Source organism: Engraulis encrasicolus, chromosome 7 (assembly GCF_034702125.1).
Source record: "Engraulis encrasicolus isolate BLACKSEA-1 chromosome 7, IST_EnEncr_1.0, whole genome shotgun sequence".
NCBI classification, from domain to species: Eukaryota; Metazoa; Chordata; class Actinopteri; order Clupeiformes; family Engraulidae; genus Engraulis; species Engraulis encrasicolus.
In genome coordinates, this window is record NC_085863.1 from 28,694,011 (window position 1) to 28,711,435 (window position 17,425).

The window sequence follows — 17,425 nt, forward strand, 5'->3', positions numbered from 1 at the left end:
GTGTGTGTGTGAGAGAGAGAGAGAGAGAGAGAGAGAGAGAGAGAGAGAGAGAGAGAGAGAGAGAGAGAGAGAGAGAGAGAGAGAGAGAGAGAATTAAGTTCACAAGAGGTGCATTTACCCAGGAGTCAGCAGCAGAGGGCAGCACCGGCATTGTTTACATCTCCAGTCGGACATAATACGGCGTTGCACCCGTGTCCTTCATTGAAATAATTCCGGACAGTCGTTACGAAAGGATATGGGAGACAGTCGTGGTTTATGAGGAAACGTTTTGGTAAGTGAGGGAATATGGTGAAACTAGAGGATATCAAATGATTTGTGTGCTGTGAGGGGCTAATTATCAGACCAACTATCTAACCTGCTGCTTTGTGTCTTATATGCAGTGGGATAAAATGGCATCCCCTTCACCACATGATCGCAGTAGGAGCGAAGACGAAGATGACCCTGTGGACAAAATGATTTCTAAGACGGGCTGCGCCGAGCTTCACTACGCCGTTCAAGAATGCATGGCCGAAAAACAAGACTGGCGCAAATGTCAGTCCGAAGTGCAGACCTTTAAACAGTGCATGATGTCCTTCCAGACAGCACGGATGGAACAACTTCGGAAGACTCAAAGTCAAAGCACAGAGACCTCATAGTGGGTTGCAGCTCTCAGCTCCCAGAACCGTCAATAACTTCCAGGACTCTCATACTTTTTCCTCTGAACTGAAGACATATATTTTACTGCTGCACATCATCCGACTTGTCAGAACGATTCAAAATAATGGAAGACATAACCAAGAATATGTGGACCTTCTGTGATTCATACAATGATGGAAATAATACACCTGCAAATAGGCATCATGTTTTGCTTCTCCCATGTGTAAATAAATATAGGAGAAACTTGTAGAAATAGTATTTCTTTGCTGTCCCCAATAAAAGTGAACACTCTAGCCTGCTAATGGTTGGTCTGCTTTCAAGATCTCAGATTTTAAATATCAATGATTGGAACAGCTTATTTTGTGGTCCTTGCCAAAGACTTTTAGGCCTATGCTCAATGGTTCGAGAGCCAGGTTGACATGCAAACAGTCTTTGGGATAGGGCCTACATTTCAAAAAATGGGTTTTGTGTTAAACTAGACAGGGCGGACTATTGTACAAGCTAGATATGGCTGCAGCCTAGGGGCCCCAACCTGCCAGGGGGCGCCTGATATGCCTAAAGTGAAAAATTGCAGCATTATAACAAGATGCAATATTGGAAAATGCATCTGTTGTGTTGATTACAGTTGGTAGGCATGTTATCTTGCATTCCTAGCTTGTAATCATAACACTGTATGTACATTTGTTACGAAATTTGCCTTTTGGTAGGCCCCACAGCAACCTGTAGTCTAGGAGCCGGCCATCCTAATCCGGCCCTGACTATAGGCCAGTGGTCTCCAAATGCTGACCCGAGGGCCAGATCTGGCCCAAGAATGGCAAACATTTGGCCTGCCATGAGGTTGCAACAAATGAAAATGAAATCGTGTGCCATCTGTGGCCATACGGTTGGATGATTTGTTCGGCCCTAAGCCTCATTTACCCTACATAATTTGGCCCTTGGGGGAAAATAACTGGGGACTCTAGGCCTACTCTAGTTCCAATATGCGACCTTGCATCTTCCACTTGTGCTTGTGGCCTCGTACCAGGAAGTGATATGTCATGAGTAATTTTCTCATTTGCAAACTGGATGGTGAATGTAGAATAGTCCCCCAAAAAATGTTTTGGCTAGGCTGACCGCGGGGAAACTTTATTGTTTTCTCCACGGAGGAGGGGCCAGGAGTGGAGGACGCAAGGACGCATATTGGAATGTATCCAAGGCCTACCTGGCCTAAAGGCTTCTATGCGGCACCTATAGAGTTCTTCAGTAACGCGGAAGCATGTAGTAGATTGTAGTCTTTCGTGTTAGCATTTAAGGACCTCCTGGTTCGTATCGGCTTTCGGCCTCCATTGGGAATGAATAGGGGCCAGTTTCAAATAAGCTCCGAGTGCAAGCACACGCTTAGCGAACCCCCGCAAACTGTCGAGGGTGTTAAAAATAGGCTGTAGGTATGACATGGTTGATCATTTTGTGTCAAACTTCGACATAAATACGATGTTGCGTCCATATGCTAAACCCGGAAACTTTTGGCAACTACAGAAGCGGCGCCTGTATCTAACGTCATGGACGTGCGGAAGGTTGTACCCATGGCAACCAAAGGAAAGTATGTAGTTCGGAAGTTTTAATGATCAGAAAGGGGTTAGCAATATTGAATTATAATCGTCATGATTTAACATGTGAATACACCAACATGATGATACGATCCGTTCCACTAATGAGAAAGGGATGCGGGGACACGCTAATGTTCGTTGTTGGCGTGCAACTTATATTTTTGCCAAACCTGAATCTCTATGGCGTGTTGCAATGTAAAAAAATCGCCATAGAACCGGAAGTCCAAACGCCGCATACAAGTTGACGTCAACGCTGAAGAACTCTATTGTGAACAGATCGGAGTAGCCTATGACTTTAGTCTGAAATAGGACAATTTATTTACTGTTGCAGTAAACAATGTCAAGAGTGTTCAAGGTCAAGGTTCAAAGTACAAAACTGCTCTGGAAGGTGGCCATCTGAACTTGGGGTCGGTGTGTGTAGTTAATCAAGGTTCAGCAGCAGTTTGTGCTCAAAGAATGATGTCAGCTGACTAGTGACTAGGACTACTTAAATATACTGAATGGTCAGGTTGTTCCATCAAATGATTTTCTTTCTCTCCTAATGGTACGGAGGACATGCCGTAAGATGAAAAATGGGCATGATCAGGACAGATAGTATTCAGGCTTAGTGTCTGATTTCAGACTTGAGTTTGTTTGCAAAAATGAAATGTCATTACTGTTTGTTTGTTTTTTCATTATTATTTCAAAAAGTGTTTTGGTTCAGACTCAGGATTGTCTTCTGCTGTCTAGCCTGCATGAGTCCTCTGGCTCACATTAGCACATCATTTTAACATATGAATTGGCCACACAGATGTGTTGGAGAAGGCTTTGTGCCGTCGCCAGAGTAAGTTTCTTACTTTTCTTTGCTTTATTCTTGAATTTATGAGTCCATGACAATAATTATCTTGTATCTTGTATATTACGAATGCTGAACTGCATATAAACACACATTAATCTGACAAAGTCAGATTGAGCCATAATGAAGACTGGAGCGTTCCAACAAAATATTAACAAATACAAAAAAAGTCCAGGGCCATTGTATGTGTGTCTTTGTGTCTGTTTTTGTGTGTCAGGCTACAAGTGGCAATGATTCAGACATGCATGTCCACTAAATGACTGAAACGGCAAGACAGGAGGCCTTCAACCTTTCCTGAAAGAGTGTCATGCTAAATGTACAGAATGTGATAAAATGGGATTGACTTAAAATTCTTAAAAATAAAACAGAACAAAACCCCAAATCTATGATTTTACAGTTCAGTAAATGCAGTGTAGGCCTAAACTTCAGAGATTAATTCAGTTGTACCTGTTTTTGTTTTATTCTGGTCTGAGTAATGAAGCTAAAAACCCATTTGGCAGCTATAATATTATTCTATTATATTATATTGACACAATTGAATGTGGAAGTACACATCTATTTAGTTAAATCATAGTTTTAAAAAAGACAAATAAATCTGGGGTTGTGTTTTTACAGTGCTGCTCAAATACGTCATTTATCTCGTCACTTGGAACAAAGGTGATTTGCCACTGTTTTGAGAAAAGTTTTGAGAAACCCCAAGATACATAGCAGCATCCCCTTTGGGAGAAAAGGTTTAAGCTGTCCTGACAATTCTTGTTTTCTATCATGTTTACAACAAGAGGAGGGTGTGATGCCATGTTAACCTTGTTATAAGTGACAGTATTCTCTCAGGCATCAGTACTCCCATCAGAAACAAAATGTCAACAAAGAGACTCATTAAAATGGCAATTAAGGGGAGTTTTGACATGACTGGCAACATGGGATAATATGTGACAACAACAAACTGTCTGCCAACAGCAGAGAAGGAGATTACGTAATGTTGTCTTATTCACTTGTTGAAGATTCACATGTGAATGGTATTTTAGAGTTTATTACAACTAAGTGTACATTGTTTTAACAATTAACATTGACGATACACAGAAAGGGAAACAATGTGCATGAATGAAACCCATACAGTGATGTCTTTTTACATACAGTACCTACTATGCACTCAGAAGAATGAAAAACATCGATGTGTATCAGTGTTATTCATTTTGTTTTGTTTAAATGGATTGCATTTATGATAAATGGACTGCATTTATATTGCATTTGTCCATCCCTTCGAACACTCAAAGTGCTTTACATCTCACATTCACCCATTCACACACTGGTGGCCGTAGCTTCCACGCAGGGTACCACCAGGAGCATTTTTGGGTTAAGTATCTTGCTCATGGACACATCAATGGGGGTCAGAGCAGGACATGAATTTAAAATTTCTGACCAGGCTCCTCTACTAACTGGGCCACCACCGGCCCCGGTTTCCACACTTTGCTGACATTTTTATCCAAACCAAGTTACAGTCATTCTAGGGACAGGGTATTGGTTGTCCCCAACTCAATTTGTGGCCAGGTGCCTTGCTCAATGGGACTAAAGCAGTGGGACAAGATGGGGAGAGGTAATGGGTGGGATTTGAACCTGCAACCCTCTGAACTCAAGTCTAACTCCCTAACCACTGGACAACAGTGTCCTACTTCCAAACCGACAGATATCTGATGAAGAAGGGGCTGTCATTTGAAAACAAAAGAGGCATCTGGGTTGTCTTGCAGTAAGGTTTTATCATTTTGGGCCGAAGATTTCAGAGTACTCTGTGCCACAGTCTTAGCTTATGTTTAACTACCGATATTTTACCAAAGGTGAACAGAGTTCAACTCTGTGGACTCTAACCGGATAAAACATTACAATATAGAGTAGCCTATCTGAAATCAATTAACACAATCTAAAATAATAATAATAATTCCCTCATGTCCTGCATTTGAGCTTAAAGTGTTTTCCTTTAAGGGTGTTTATTAATACTGTATAGCTCTCCCCAGACTGGTATGATTCCCACACAGCCATTAGTCCCCTGAGTACTAACTCAGGGCCGTTATTAAATCACCATACTGCTGGGACTGCAGTGTACCCAGGCCTTGAGGCTGCCTACAGCATCATTACTGTAATATGAAACAAAGTGAAAAGAGAAGTCCGTGACACTGCTTGTCTATTGTGTATTTAATCGAGCAACGTTTCAACCTTCAGGTCTTCATCAGGCAAAGTCGACACTTTGCCTGATGAAGACCTGAAGGTCGAAACGTTGCTCGATTAAATACACAATAGACAAGCAGTGTCGCGGACTTCTCTTTTCACTTGGATTTACTCTCATTGTCCTGCACCTGGCCCATCGGGTGGGATGTGCACACATCTACTCCTCTGAACTTGTAATATGAAACCACACACATTATGCCCACAGCCATGCACTCACAACTTAGGTGGATCTCTAAGACCAGAGGGTTGTGGGTTTGCATCCCACCCTTACCTCTCCATACACCTCCATCCATGGCTGAAGTGCTGTTGAGCTTACATACTTACAGGGTATTGGTTACACCCCACAATGCTCCAGGGACTGTAACCAATACCCTGTAAATATGTAAGCCGCTTTGGCTCTCTAAATTCACATCTGGTCATCTCACTAGCCTACTACTGCAGGTGAAAGTGCTGTGTTGACTCAACTTCACATCAGATGTGCAGAAAACTATTGTACTATGGAACAATGTAATATATAAAATGGCTTAAAAGCATTGGTATTAGGTAGGATATAGTTACTGCAAATTTGACATAGGAGTATATCTTGAATGGGACACATTTGGATCATAAGGATTTGTCACAAAATAAAGGAGGTGTTAACTTATGAAGCCCATTTCTCTCTAAACTCATTTTTGACAAAAATATGTAGTCACTGCACTTTGACTTTGTAGGGCAGAATGACAGGCCCATATTCTTGAGGTCTGAAGTTAGACAGCTGCACTTTTTTGATTGAACAGTTTACATCAGCTGCTGGAGTTGTTACCTGTTCCCCCTGGCATCAGTACTCCCATCTTCCTCTTGGTCTCCTCGGAGGCGGAAGAAGAAACAAAACGTCAACAAAGAGACTCATTAAAATGGCAATTAAGGGGAGTTTTGACATGACTGGCAACATGGGATAATATGTGACAACAACAAACTGTCCACCAGCAGCAGAGAAGGAGATTACGTAATGTTGTCTTATTGACTTGTTGAGCTTTATGTGAATTGTATATTTATTACAGTTTATTGCAACTAAATGTAAATTGTTTAAAATAAGAATTGTTTAATACTTAATAATGCACAGACAGGGAAACAATGTGAATGAATGAAACCCATACAGGTACCATGCTTTCACCAGGAGCAATTCCCGGTTAACTATCTTGCTCAAGGACACATATCAATGGGGTCAGACAGAGCAGGGCCTGAACTTGCAACAGACTCCTCTACCAACTGAGTCACCACAGAGCTACAGGGTTTACAGAGCTACAGTCAAGTCCACCTTTGTAGAGTCCAAGACCTGGACTAGTTAAGTCCAAAAAGATTAGAGTCCAAGTCAAGTCCAAGTCATATGTCAGCCAGTGTAAATTAATGAAAATGATGAATAACAATAACATGAACGTTTCAAGGTAATCTGGGGTCAAGTGTTTTGCTCAAGGTCACTGATGCTGTGGGATTGAAACCTGCAACCCTCTGAACTCAAGTCCAACTCCCTAACCACTTGGCCACTGATGAAATAAGCAAAGACCTTTCGCAAAGTCTGCCATTTGAAAACAAAAGATGCATCTGGGGTAGTCTTGCTGTAAGGGTTTTATCATTCTGGGTTGAAGATTTCAGAGCACTCTGTGCCACAGTCTTTGTTTATGTTTAACTCTGTTACCAAAGGTGAACAGAGTTCAACTCTGTGGACACTAACTGGATGATGGAAGACTCACAATATTTATCATGAACCACTCATACAGTACATTCAAAGTGACAAGTTGTAACATAAAACATCACAATATAGAGTAGCCAACTGAAATCAATGAAGACAATCTAAAATAATAATAATAATTCCCACACGTCCCCATGCATTTGAGCTTAAAGTGTGTTTCCTTTACAGCTGTTTATTAATACTGTATAGCTCTCCCCAGACTGGTATGATTCCCACACAGCCATTAGTCCCCTGAGTACTAACTCAGGGCCGTTATTAAATCACCATACTGCTGGGACTGCAGTGTACCCAGGCCTTGAGGCTGCCTACAGCATCATTACTGTTATATGAAACCACACACATACTCTATATCCACAGTCGTGCATTCACAACTTTAGGTGGCCTTCTGCTTAATGATAGATGCTAATACTTCGGAAGCTGTGACAGAGCAGTCCTCCCTACTAGGGTTGTGAATGTGCTCGGACCCACTCACTTTTATAGAGTTGTAGGTGGATTCTGTTATGTTAGTGAGCGTTTTTTTTTGTGGTGAAGCATTCAGATCCCAAATTTGATGTCCCGAGGCTGAGTTCGAAGCATTCAGATCCCAAATTTGGTATCCTAAGGCCGGATTCGAAGCATTCAGATGTCCAATTTGGTATCCTAAGGCCGGATTTGAAGCATTCAGATGCCCACTTTGGTAACCCGAGGCCAGGTGGCCAGGTGTCTTATCCAGGCAGGACAGTTCCATGCCCTTTCCTTTAGGATGGCTTGTTGTGAGGACATCAGACAATCATACAGTAAATAATCTGGTGTGAGGGACTCATAACCTGGGAATGTATCTGCTGCCTAGTGCACTCGTTCCAATCTGAAGGTGTGGAGTCCCTCGCTGAAATCTTTGCCTGATTTTGGGAAACCAAGCAGAAAAAGAGGAGAGAGCACAAGACACATTATTAGACAAGCGGAAGCTTGCAGTTGGTTTACAACCATCCTGACAGCAGATGCAAAACTAGCTTTAAGCAGTCGATAGTACTGCCGTTTAAATAGTTTAGATTGACTTCCCCTACAAGAAAATGAATAGATGGTTCCTAGATTACGTATTTCACTTGTGAGATAGTCTGGCGTCAGTCAGGCTAAGGGGCCCCAATGACAGGTGAAGGATATGATTGTGGGGCATCTTGGATGGGAGAAATATGGTGGGACTTATGTGAGGGACAGGCTTGAGTGTGTGAGGTGTATGGGTCCACTTCCCAACGGGGAAGACAGTGTGGTGTAGGTCTAACAGGGGCAGAGCTAGCCATTTTGGGGCCCTCTGCGAATTATAAACATGGGGACCTCAAAAGTTATTATATACTATAGACATACAATTCAGAGGCACAAGTACATCTCTTGCAGCCTTCAAGAAACAACTAAAGACCTTCCTCTTTTGACAGTATCTACTAGACTAATGCTTGAGCTGGCCTAGCCACAGGGCAGACTCTTGACATGATGTTTAGTTTGTGTGTGTGTGTGTGTGGTGTGTGTGTATGTGTTGTGTGTGTACTCTTTATTTACTCTTTCTAAACATTTTTTTTAAAACCTAAAAAAACCTAACCCCTCTATGCAACTGCACTTGTTGTTCTGTATATTTCCTGTGTACTTTGTATTTGCTTGTGATGTTGGCTTGATTATGTCCTCTTTTGAAAGTCGCTTTGGTTATAAAGCGTCTGCCAAATGCAATGTAATGTAATGTAATGTTTGCCTAATGGAAAATCCGCCTTTGAGGCCTAACCATCATTTGAGCGTGGCTCTTGTAGTGGTGTTTGGCCCCAGAAGCATCTGCTCCTATGCTGACTGCTCCCATGCTACTAAGCCTGGCTCTTTGGTGTATCGCTCAGAGCTTGTTTAGAACCTTACCTGGTTGATGGCACAATGGGGCAGCCATGGATTAATGGTTAGACAGGTGGTCGTAGCCTCTTACTGCAGCAGGGGTCGCCGGCGACCCTATTCACTTGCTGAAAATGCCTAACTACTTCATAACAACATTGCTATGACATTACAGAGAGCCATAGTGCTGCGCTAAGGGGTTAAGATCAGAGGGTTGTACGTTTGTATCCCTCCTTACCATTTCCTACACCGCCATCCATGGCTGAAGTGCCGGTGAGCAAGACACCTAACCCCACAATGCTCCAGGGACTGTATCCAATACCCTGTAAATATGTAACTGTAAATAAAGCCACTTCGGCTCCCTAAATTCACATCTGGTCATCTCACCTGCTGTGCAACTTCACATCAGATGTGCTGAAAACTATTGTAGTATGAATCAATGTAATATAGTATATATACTAAAACATGTAAGTTCATGTAAAACAATCAGTCAATAATCACAATATACTATATATATTGTAAAACTATACATTTGACTCAAAATGTTTTGCATTCACTCACACACACACACACACACACACACACACACACACACACACACACACACACACACACACACACACACACACACACAAACACACACACAAATGCCCAATAGTATCAATAAACAACAGGATGAATGTAATGAATCATTAATGTACAGTATTTCCAGAACCACAGAAGAAAGAATTTATGTCAATGTCTCCCTCACACAAAATATTTGTGTGCTGTCTCAAGCATAGCACAACAACCGTTGATCAATTTGAAATTAATCAATTTGGCCCTGTCTACTGTATAATGTTTGACATAGTGGTGTACCATTGAAAAACTAGAATGGGCACTCGGTAGAGCGCAAACCTTCGCCTACGCCACTTATTTTTTTCTGGCCATCTTCAGAGTGTGGGGCATAACATTCTCCAAATGTTGGTGTTAGTTTCATTTAAATTGGACCAGAATATCGTAATATTACATTTTTGGCCCAGTCTTGACCTCTTATTCAATTCAGCATGCACACGTTGTTCTGGCATATAGTGCTTGGCAAAGAAAAACGTTTTTGACCTTTTCGTGACCTTGACCTTGAGCTTTGACCCAATCACTCCCAAAAAGTAATCGATTGTTCCTTGGGTCATGACCAATCATCCCAGTAAATGTCATGAAAATCGGCGTAATTTACGTTTTTGACCTTTTCGTCACCTTGACCTTGACCTTTGACCCAATCACTCCCAAAAAGTAATCGATTGTTCCTTGGGTCATGACCAATCATCCCACTAAATGTCATAAAAATCGGCTGAATTTACGTTTTTGACCTTTTCGTGACCTTTGACCTTTGACCCAATCACTCCCAAAAACTAATCGATTGTTCCTTGGGTCATGCCCAATCATCCCACTAAATTTCATAAAAATCGGCTCAGTTCTGACTGAGTTATGCGAAGTACAAACAAACAAACAGACATATTCACAAATAAATAAATAAATAAATAAATAAATAAATACACGGCGGGCAAAACATGACCTTCTGGCGAAGGTAACTACCATTATCCTATGGCAGGCCCATGCTCTTGAGGCCTAAGGTTAGACAACTGCACTTTGTTAATATATATTTTTAGGGCTTTTTTGCCTCTATTTTTGACAGGACAGTGGAGGAGTGACAGGAAATGAGTTGGGAGAGAGAGACAGAGAAGGATCGGCAAGCAACCCGGGCCAGAATTGAACGCGAGTCGCCGGAGTTGTAACCCAGTGCCCCACCATTAGGCCACGGCAGGGCCAGACAGCTGCACTTTTTTGATTGAACAGTTTACATCAGCTGCCAGAGTTGTTGCCAGTTCCACACAGTTATCCTCATGACACCATATCCCTTTGTCTCTGTGGCACGTCCCACAGGGCCGAGGTGACAACAGTCTTTGTTTGTCATGACGGCAATCATCTCCCCCATCACGCCGCGGCAGGTGGCACTTAGGCTAATTAACTCCCCGAGGGCCCTGGCAAAATATCCAGAGCTCTCTTAACATGGTGGGTGGACCTCCGGGAACCCAGTCATCCACCCCTCCTCACCAAGAGAGAAGTTAAACTGGGCAACAGGCACAAAACAGAGGCCCAAGTAAACATGTCTTGTTATGTGAGTTGTTTGTTACAGAGTGAAGAGTTCTCTTTTGCGATTTGAAAACAAAAACGTCTGACTGGCGCTAATTAGCTATGTTTTTCCATTGCATCAGTAGAAGGAAAGTGCAGTGATGTAGAGCAGGGGTTTTCAACTGGTTCTGGTTCAGGGCCCACCATTCAGACAAAAGAGTAGTCAGCGGCCCTCTGTGTTGGTTTTCATCTCATTTAAAAAATATATATCTATTTGTAGTAAGTAGCAAGCTACAAACCACCAGTAATACTGCCACGGACCAACAGTGACCCGCAGACCATTGGTTGAAAATCCAGGATGTAGAGGATAGCTATCAATCAAGCTAGAGCAGGGATGGGCAACTTTCATGACAAGGAGGGCCATATTTTTTCATCGCCACTTTCGGAGGGCCACATAACCACGGACCTGACTGCAACTTGCAGAGTTTGAAGTGTAGTTGGCTGCTCACTGACTGCCGATATTGTTGGGAAGGAATAGGAGTGTTTTCTATTGGCCAACAGTGTAATTACAACAGATGAATTCAGTAGTGGTTTAAGATAATCTTGTGATTCTCATTTTTTACGTTATGTTTTATCTAAGGGCCACACTGAGTGAGGAGGAGGGCCACGTATGGCCCCCGGGCCTCCAGTTGCCCATCCCTGAGCTAGAGTGAGGAGATAAAACTATTGCATATCCTAAATTTAAAACTAGGCCTATGCAGTGGCCTCTGGCAGCCATAGGGATATCCCAGAAACACCCCAAACCTCAACTTAACACCTAAAGATAAGGCCATCTTGCCCATTGAGCCATCCCAAATGTAAGATGTTCATCTACCTATTATTAAGTATATAAAAAGAATGCGTTCTATAACAATGCAAGATTCTAAAATTCCAAATTGTATTGAATGACGCCCAGAATTCTATAGAACATTCACTGCCCGAACATTCCCGTCACACCGGTGTGACAGTACACTCTTAAAGGTTAAGTGTAAGCATATCAGATTTGGTGGAAATCCGGAGAGCAGCCCAAAAGTTAGCAGACAAAAAGAAAGTGGGCCATCTTGAACGTTGCCCATTTTGACAGTTGCCGTGTCTCAGATGCCGCACTTATGGCAGTGCACTGACAGTCAGTGCACAGTACTCACAGTGCACTGGGGGGTCTTTAGTGCATGGTGTTGTGAAAAAGTCAGCGCACTATGCACTGTGCCCTGACTGGAAGTGACGGTTGAGCTAGCATTAGCTCACCAAAATATCAGTTGGCTACTATTTACATTGCACAGTGTGTCGTGCTTGTATTTACATTTTCTTCATCCCAACTGGCAGCTATTTTGTGTACAATACTTGGCTTGGCATGGAAAGGTTGGTGTCTCAGCAACATTAATTACAGAAATACAGGAGACTGTTGACTAAACTCTTCTACTGAACTGAACGTCACGTTCCTTCCGTTTTATTGTCAAAATGGCGCCCGTTCAGTGTGTGAAGTGTCCATCGTTCAAGCACTGGCTGTGTCTCAAATGACGCACTTTTGTCAGTGCACTGACAGTCAGTGCACAGTGTGCAAAGTGCACTGAGGTCTTTAGTGCATAGTGTCGTGGAAAAATTTGAGCACTATGCACTGTGCCCTCGCTGGAAGTGACGGCTGGGCATGGCATTAGCTCGCCAAAATATGAGTTGGCCACTGTTTACAGTGCACAGCGTCTGGTGCTTGTATTTCCATGTCCTTCACCCCAAAGGTCAACAATCACACATACAATACTTTGGTTTGCATGAAAAGGTTGGTGTCCCATCAACATTACTTACAGAATTAGGAGACTGTTGACCAAACTCTTCTACTGAACTGAATGCCACATTTCCTCCGTGTTATAGTCAACATGGCTGCCGTTTAGTGCGTGCAGTGTCCATCATTCAAGCACTGCATTTTTCCGCCATTGTTAGGGGATCATCCTGGCACTTTCAGTGCACTGGCTCAAATGAAATGTTCAGCGTGAGCGTCCTAGGCACTAAAAGCAACGGCTGTAGTGTACAAGTGCGGCATTTGAGACACACACACAGTGTTTTCCGCCATTGTTAGGGCATCATCCGGGCGCTTTTCAGTGCACTGAACTAACAAAATTTTACTTTGAAAGCGCTCTATGCACTGAAATATAGTGCCCGAAGTGCACAAGTGCGCCATCTGAGACACGGCAAGTGTTTCCCTATGTCTCATTCCACGCACTTGTGTCAGTGCAGTGACGGTCTGTGCACAGTGCGCTGAGGTCTTCAGTTGGTGTCTCAGCAAAATTACTTACAGAATCAGGAGACTGCTGACCAAACTCTTCTACTGAACGGAACGCCATGTTTCTTCTTCTTTGTCAACATGGCGGCCGTTTAGTGCGTGCAGTGTCCATCATTCAATCACTGCGTTTTTCGCCATTGTTAGGGGATCATTCGGGCGCTTTCAGTGCACTGACTCAACCGAAATTTTCAGCGTGAGCACCCTATGCACTCCCAGTGCGTGGATTGAGACACGGGCATGTCTCCAAAATTTACCTTTATCTACTATGGACTGTTAGGCTTAGCACACAAGATTTAGTGCAGATCTGTGCACCTGTTCAAAAGTTATCACACAAACAAAAAGTCATCCATTTTGAAAGTGAACCACTGTGAAAACCTTGACCTTCCAAATCTAATCATATCAGTTCATGTGGCCGTCATACCACATTACAGAGAAAAAGCTATTAAAAAAAGCAAAAAAAAAAATCTTTGGGCCTTTTGGTAACACATAAACAGAGTTGTAGTTCCCTAAACGGTAGTTGTGGGTAAGCGGTTAGGGCGTTAGCCCAAAGGTTGCAGGTTCAATTCCCGACGTGCCAGGTTGGTGGGGGGAGTAATTAACCAGTGCTCTAACCCCTCCTCCATGACTGAGGTACCCTGAGCATGGTACCGTCCCACCGGGCAGTGACAACGGGAGTTGGAGTTTCCCAGTTGGGCTTTCACTATAAAAAGTGCTGCAGTACTGTTGAGGTAGTTGAGGTTTTGAGGTGTTGGGTTGACATATTATGGGATACACTTTGAAGATTTCCACCATCTTTACATGAGCCCCTTTCACTGGATTTTACACTTGTTGTGCTTTTTGACTGTACACTGAATTGTGCTGACATGTATGGAAGAAATCATTCAGTTGTGAGAGTGTCTGAATTCATCATAACAGGCTTTGATCATCTCTCACATCAGAAACTTCTCGGGTCCATTATTTTAATTACATATGTTTTGATATTGTTTTTTTGGTCCATGAACATGAGTATAATTATTAGAAACAGAGCATTGCATTCACCAATGTACATATTTATTTTCAACTTGGCAGTTGTAGATATAGTGTACACCACCAGTTCTAACATAACCATGATTGTTGTGCTTCTTGGAGAAATGAAAACTATTTCCTTTAATTCATGCATCACTAGTATGTTCTCCTATCACCTTGGTGGTACCAACTTGGGCCTGACAATCACTCTGATGGCTGTGGATCGCATGCTTGCCATTAGGTTGCCTCTGAGGTACCACAGCATCCTCACAAACTCACGGAGCTTTGCACTTGTCTGTGGTATCTGGATCATGGGCATGTTATCTGTGAGTCCGATCATGGACGCAGCTCACGGTCTCCCATACTGTCAGCCCATCATAAAATACGTGTTCTGTGACTATGCTGCAATGATTCGAGCTGCGTGTGTAAACCCTGAACCCTACTTCTCCATTCCAATAGTACTAGGTTGGTGGATGTGGTTGCTGTGGGGTCATTTTTCCATCATCCTATTGACATATGTTGTGATTGTCTGGACTGTTCTGAGACTTCCAGAAAAGGGAAGCAGGAGGAAAATGTTTACTACTTGTATATCGCACATCATTGTGGTCTCGGCCTATTACACACCCAAAATAGTATCCGTTCTGCTTACTAGAATTGGGTTGAGACTTAATCTGACCGAGAGAAATGCTGTTCTTATTCTGGCTTCAACACTGCCTCAGCTGATCAACCCCATAACATACTGTCTGACAACAAAGGAACTAAGAGAGCGCATGATAAACATGATGGAAAAATGAGTGGTAATGAAGTGATTGAGTGAAAAGTGAAAATCGTGTTGTTTTTATGCACATCTTTTTATTTATTCAGTTTGTGAATGACCGTTGTTAAATTTATGTAAACATAATTTCGGCAATCAGATAATAATGAATTTATGAATGAAAATCGCTGCTTGGAAGGGGATAAAGCCAGCCAAAAAAAAGCCAAATTGTGCCCTGTCTATCTCCACTGTCTTATCAAAAATGTCTAAAATGTACTGTATGTATTCTTGGACATGTATTTGTATTTCCTATGTTTGACATGTTGATGCCAGGCACTTGTGACATATGCCTTGTATCATTGGTAAAATACATGTTCAAATACAGTTCAAATTGTAGACAGTTTAGGGTCATTTCACGTGAAATCAGACACTTTGGGACCCGACCGACCCGGATTTCAATCATACTTGGTGTGCCTTTTTAGTAGCAAGTTAGCACCCCAGAACTGCATTGGTTTGAATCTGACACTAATATTAAGGGAGAAACAGACTAGGAAAGGTTCACATGTGAGGGTAGGACACTATACATTCAGCCTTGATTATATCAGTCAATGTTGGTCACAAAAAGCTGTCTGTGGTGTTGTTTGAAAACTCTTTTCTGGCTATACAAATCACACAATCACAATCTGGCTTTACAAAACACACACACATACGCACACATTCTTGCAAACAGGACTATTTGCCCACTGGACAGTAAATATTTGGCATATGGTTGCTCCTTTGTTTAAGTACAAATTTACATAAAATGTATCTTTATGTGAAAAAAATGAAATTAAATGACATTTTACTTACACAGCACAAGCACTAGTTTGGTTTAGATTGATTTATCAGTAACTTTTTTAGTAATTGTCATCCTTTTACTCAGGTCTCATTATTATACTTATGAAATTATGATCGAAATTCTGATTGCAAATAGAAAATCCCTTGTGACTTGTTAAGGACTTGAAAAAAATTGAGACTTGGACTTGGACTTGACTTGGCTGGGGTACGACTTGGACTTGGACTTGACTTGGTCAGATGTGTCTTGACTTGTGACTTGACTCGGACTTGAGTGGAAAGACTTGAGACTTACTTGGGACTTGCACATTAGTGACTTGGTCCCACCTCTGATATATATATATATATATATATATATATATATATATATATGTAACCAAGTGGAATGGAACTGCAGATGTTAATTTTCCTAAATTAATAATCATCAATATTGATAATTGTAATTGCACGACTACGCCACTGGGGGAATTTCGCCACCCAGAGTAAACCTTGACTCCAACCAATGATAAGACCAAGGCACAACAGGTTCGGATAGACTTTGACAGAGACGTGTACTTCTTGTTTTCAAATAAAATATTTCTTTATTTATACAGAGGTTACTTAAAATTAGAAAATAAACATACATTAAAAGCTCCTGAACCGCCTCAAACCAAAAAGGGAAAGGAATTTCTTGAAGGGGGGGGGGATCTGAGTTGGCTGTCATCAAAAGTCTTACAGTAGGCCTACACCAAGCTGTCAGGGCAAGTAACCAGTGAACCAGTGTCTGCAGTAGCTAAGATGCCTATGGTTACACATGCGCATAGGCTCACACGCCAAGCAAGTGATTCAATCAGTAAGTCATTACATTGCAAGTGTAACCGGGCTTTCCCTTAAGAAAGTGAATTACAATTAAAATAATGAACAATGATACTAGGACCTGGATCAGAAGATCTAAGTAAGAGAGAGGAGCGAGTGTTATGCAACAATAATGAGTCAGACAAGATAAATGTTAGAAGTGTATAAAACCCCAAATAAAATAAAACAGTGTGCACACTTAAAATAAACAATGGTCCACGTGGCCTTAAACAAAATAAAAAATGGTAAAAAATGTGGAAAAAGGGGGGAAAAGTTCCTTGGTAGGGTACTTAATGGTATCTGTGGTCGATCTGGGAAAGGCTCTGGGAAAGGCTCTGGGAAAGGCTCGCCATCAGTGTCCTTGACCAGGTGAAGTCCTGGCCCAGTCGTCTTCTTTGGTTTCTATCCTTCCAAAAAACCTGACCTGATAGGTCACATTCATCCATACATACATTTCAATTAGTACAATGTACAATTAATCTAAGATGCATCATATTATCTAAATTATCATACTGGGATGACAAATCACATATCTTCTTAAATCTTCTCTAATCATTAAATTCAAGTGCATGAAAACAAGTCGTTCATGTGCAACGCCTTTCTACAAGACGCAGGTAGCAATGGGTCCAATAAAACTACATTCAAAATGTCTCAACAATAAATACATACAACATAAAACATAAAATACACATTAGAATCTAAAGCTTAGAAGGGATCACTGTCAGAG

General features: G+C 41.9%; 2 protein-coding genes across 2 annotated transcripts; both read left to right on the plus strand.

The window, feature by feature from the left end:
* Positions 1–159: 159 nt before the first annotated feature.
* LOC134452084 (cytochrome c oxidase assembly factor 4 homolog, mitochondrial) lies at positions 160–965 on the plus strand. Its single transcript, XM_063202457.1, has 2 exons — positions 160–271; positions 381–965. The coding sequence occupies exon 2, from the start codon at positions 390–392 to the stop codon at positions 633–635; it is 246 nt and encodes an 81-aa protein (XP_063058527.1). The 5' UTR covers positions 160–271; positions 381–389; the 3' UTR covers positions 636–965.
* A 13,169-nt stretch (positions 966–14,134) lies between these two features.
* LOC134451799 (olfactory receptor 6F1-like) lies at positions 14,135–15,085 on the plus strand. The gene is given in 1 exon segment (XM_063202198.1): positions 14,135–15,085. A coding segment is annotated over 1 exon segment (951 nt).
* Positions 15,086–17,425: the final 2,340 nt, after the last annotated feature.

Bases quoted from the DNA above. Each gene is read 5' to 3' on its own strand.
- LOC134452084 (XM_063202457.1), top strand. From the start codon at position 390: ATGGCATCCCCTTCACCACATGATCGCAGTAGGAGCGAAGACGAAGAT.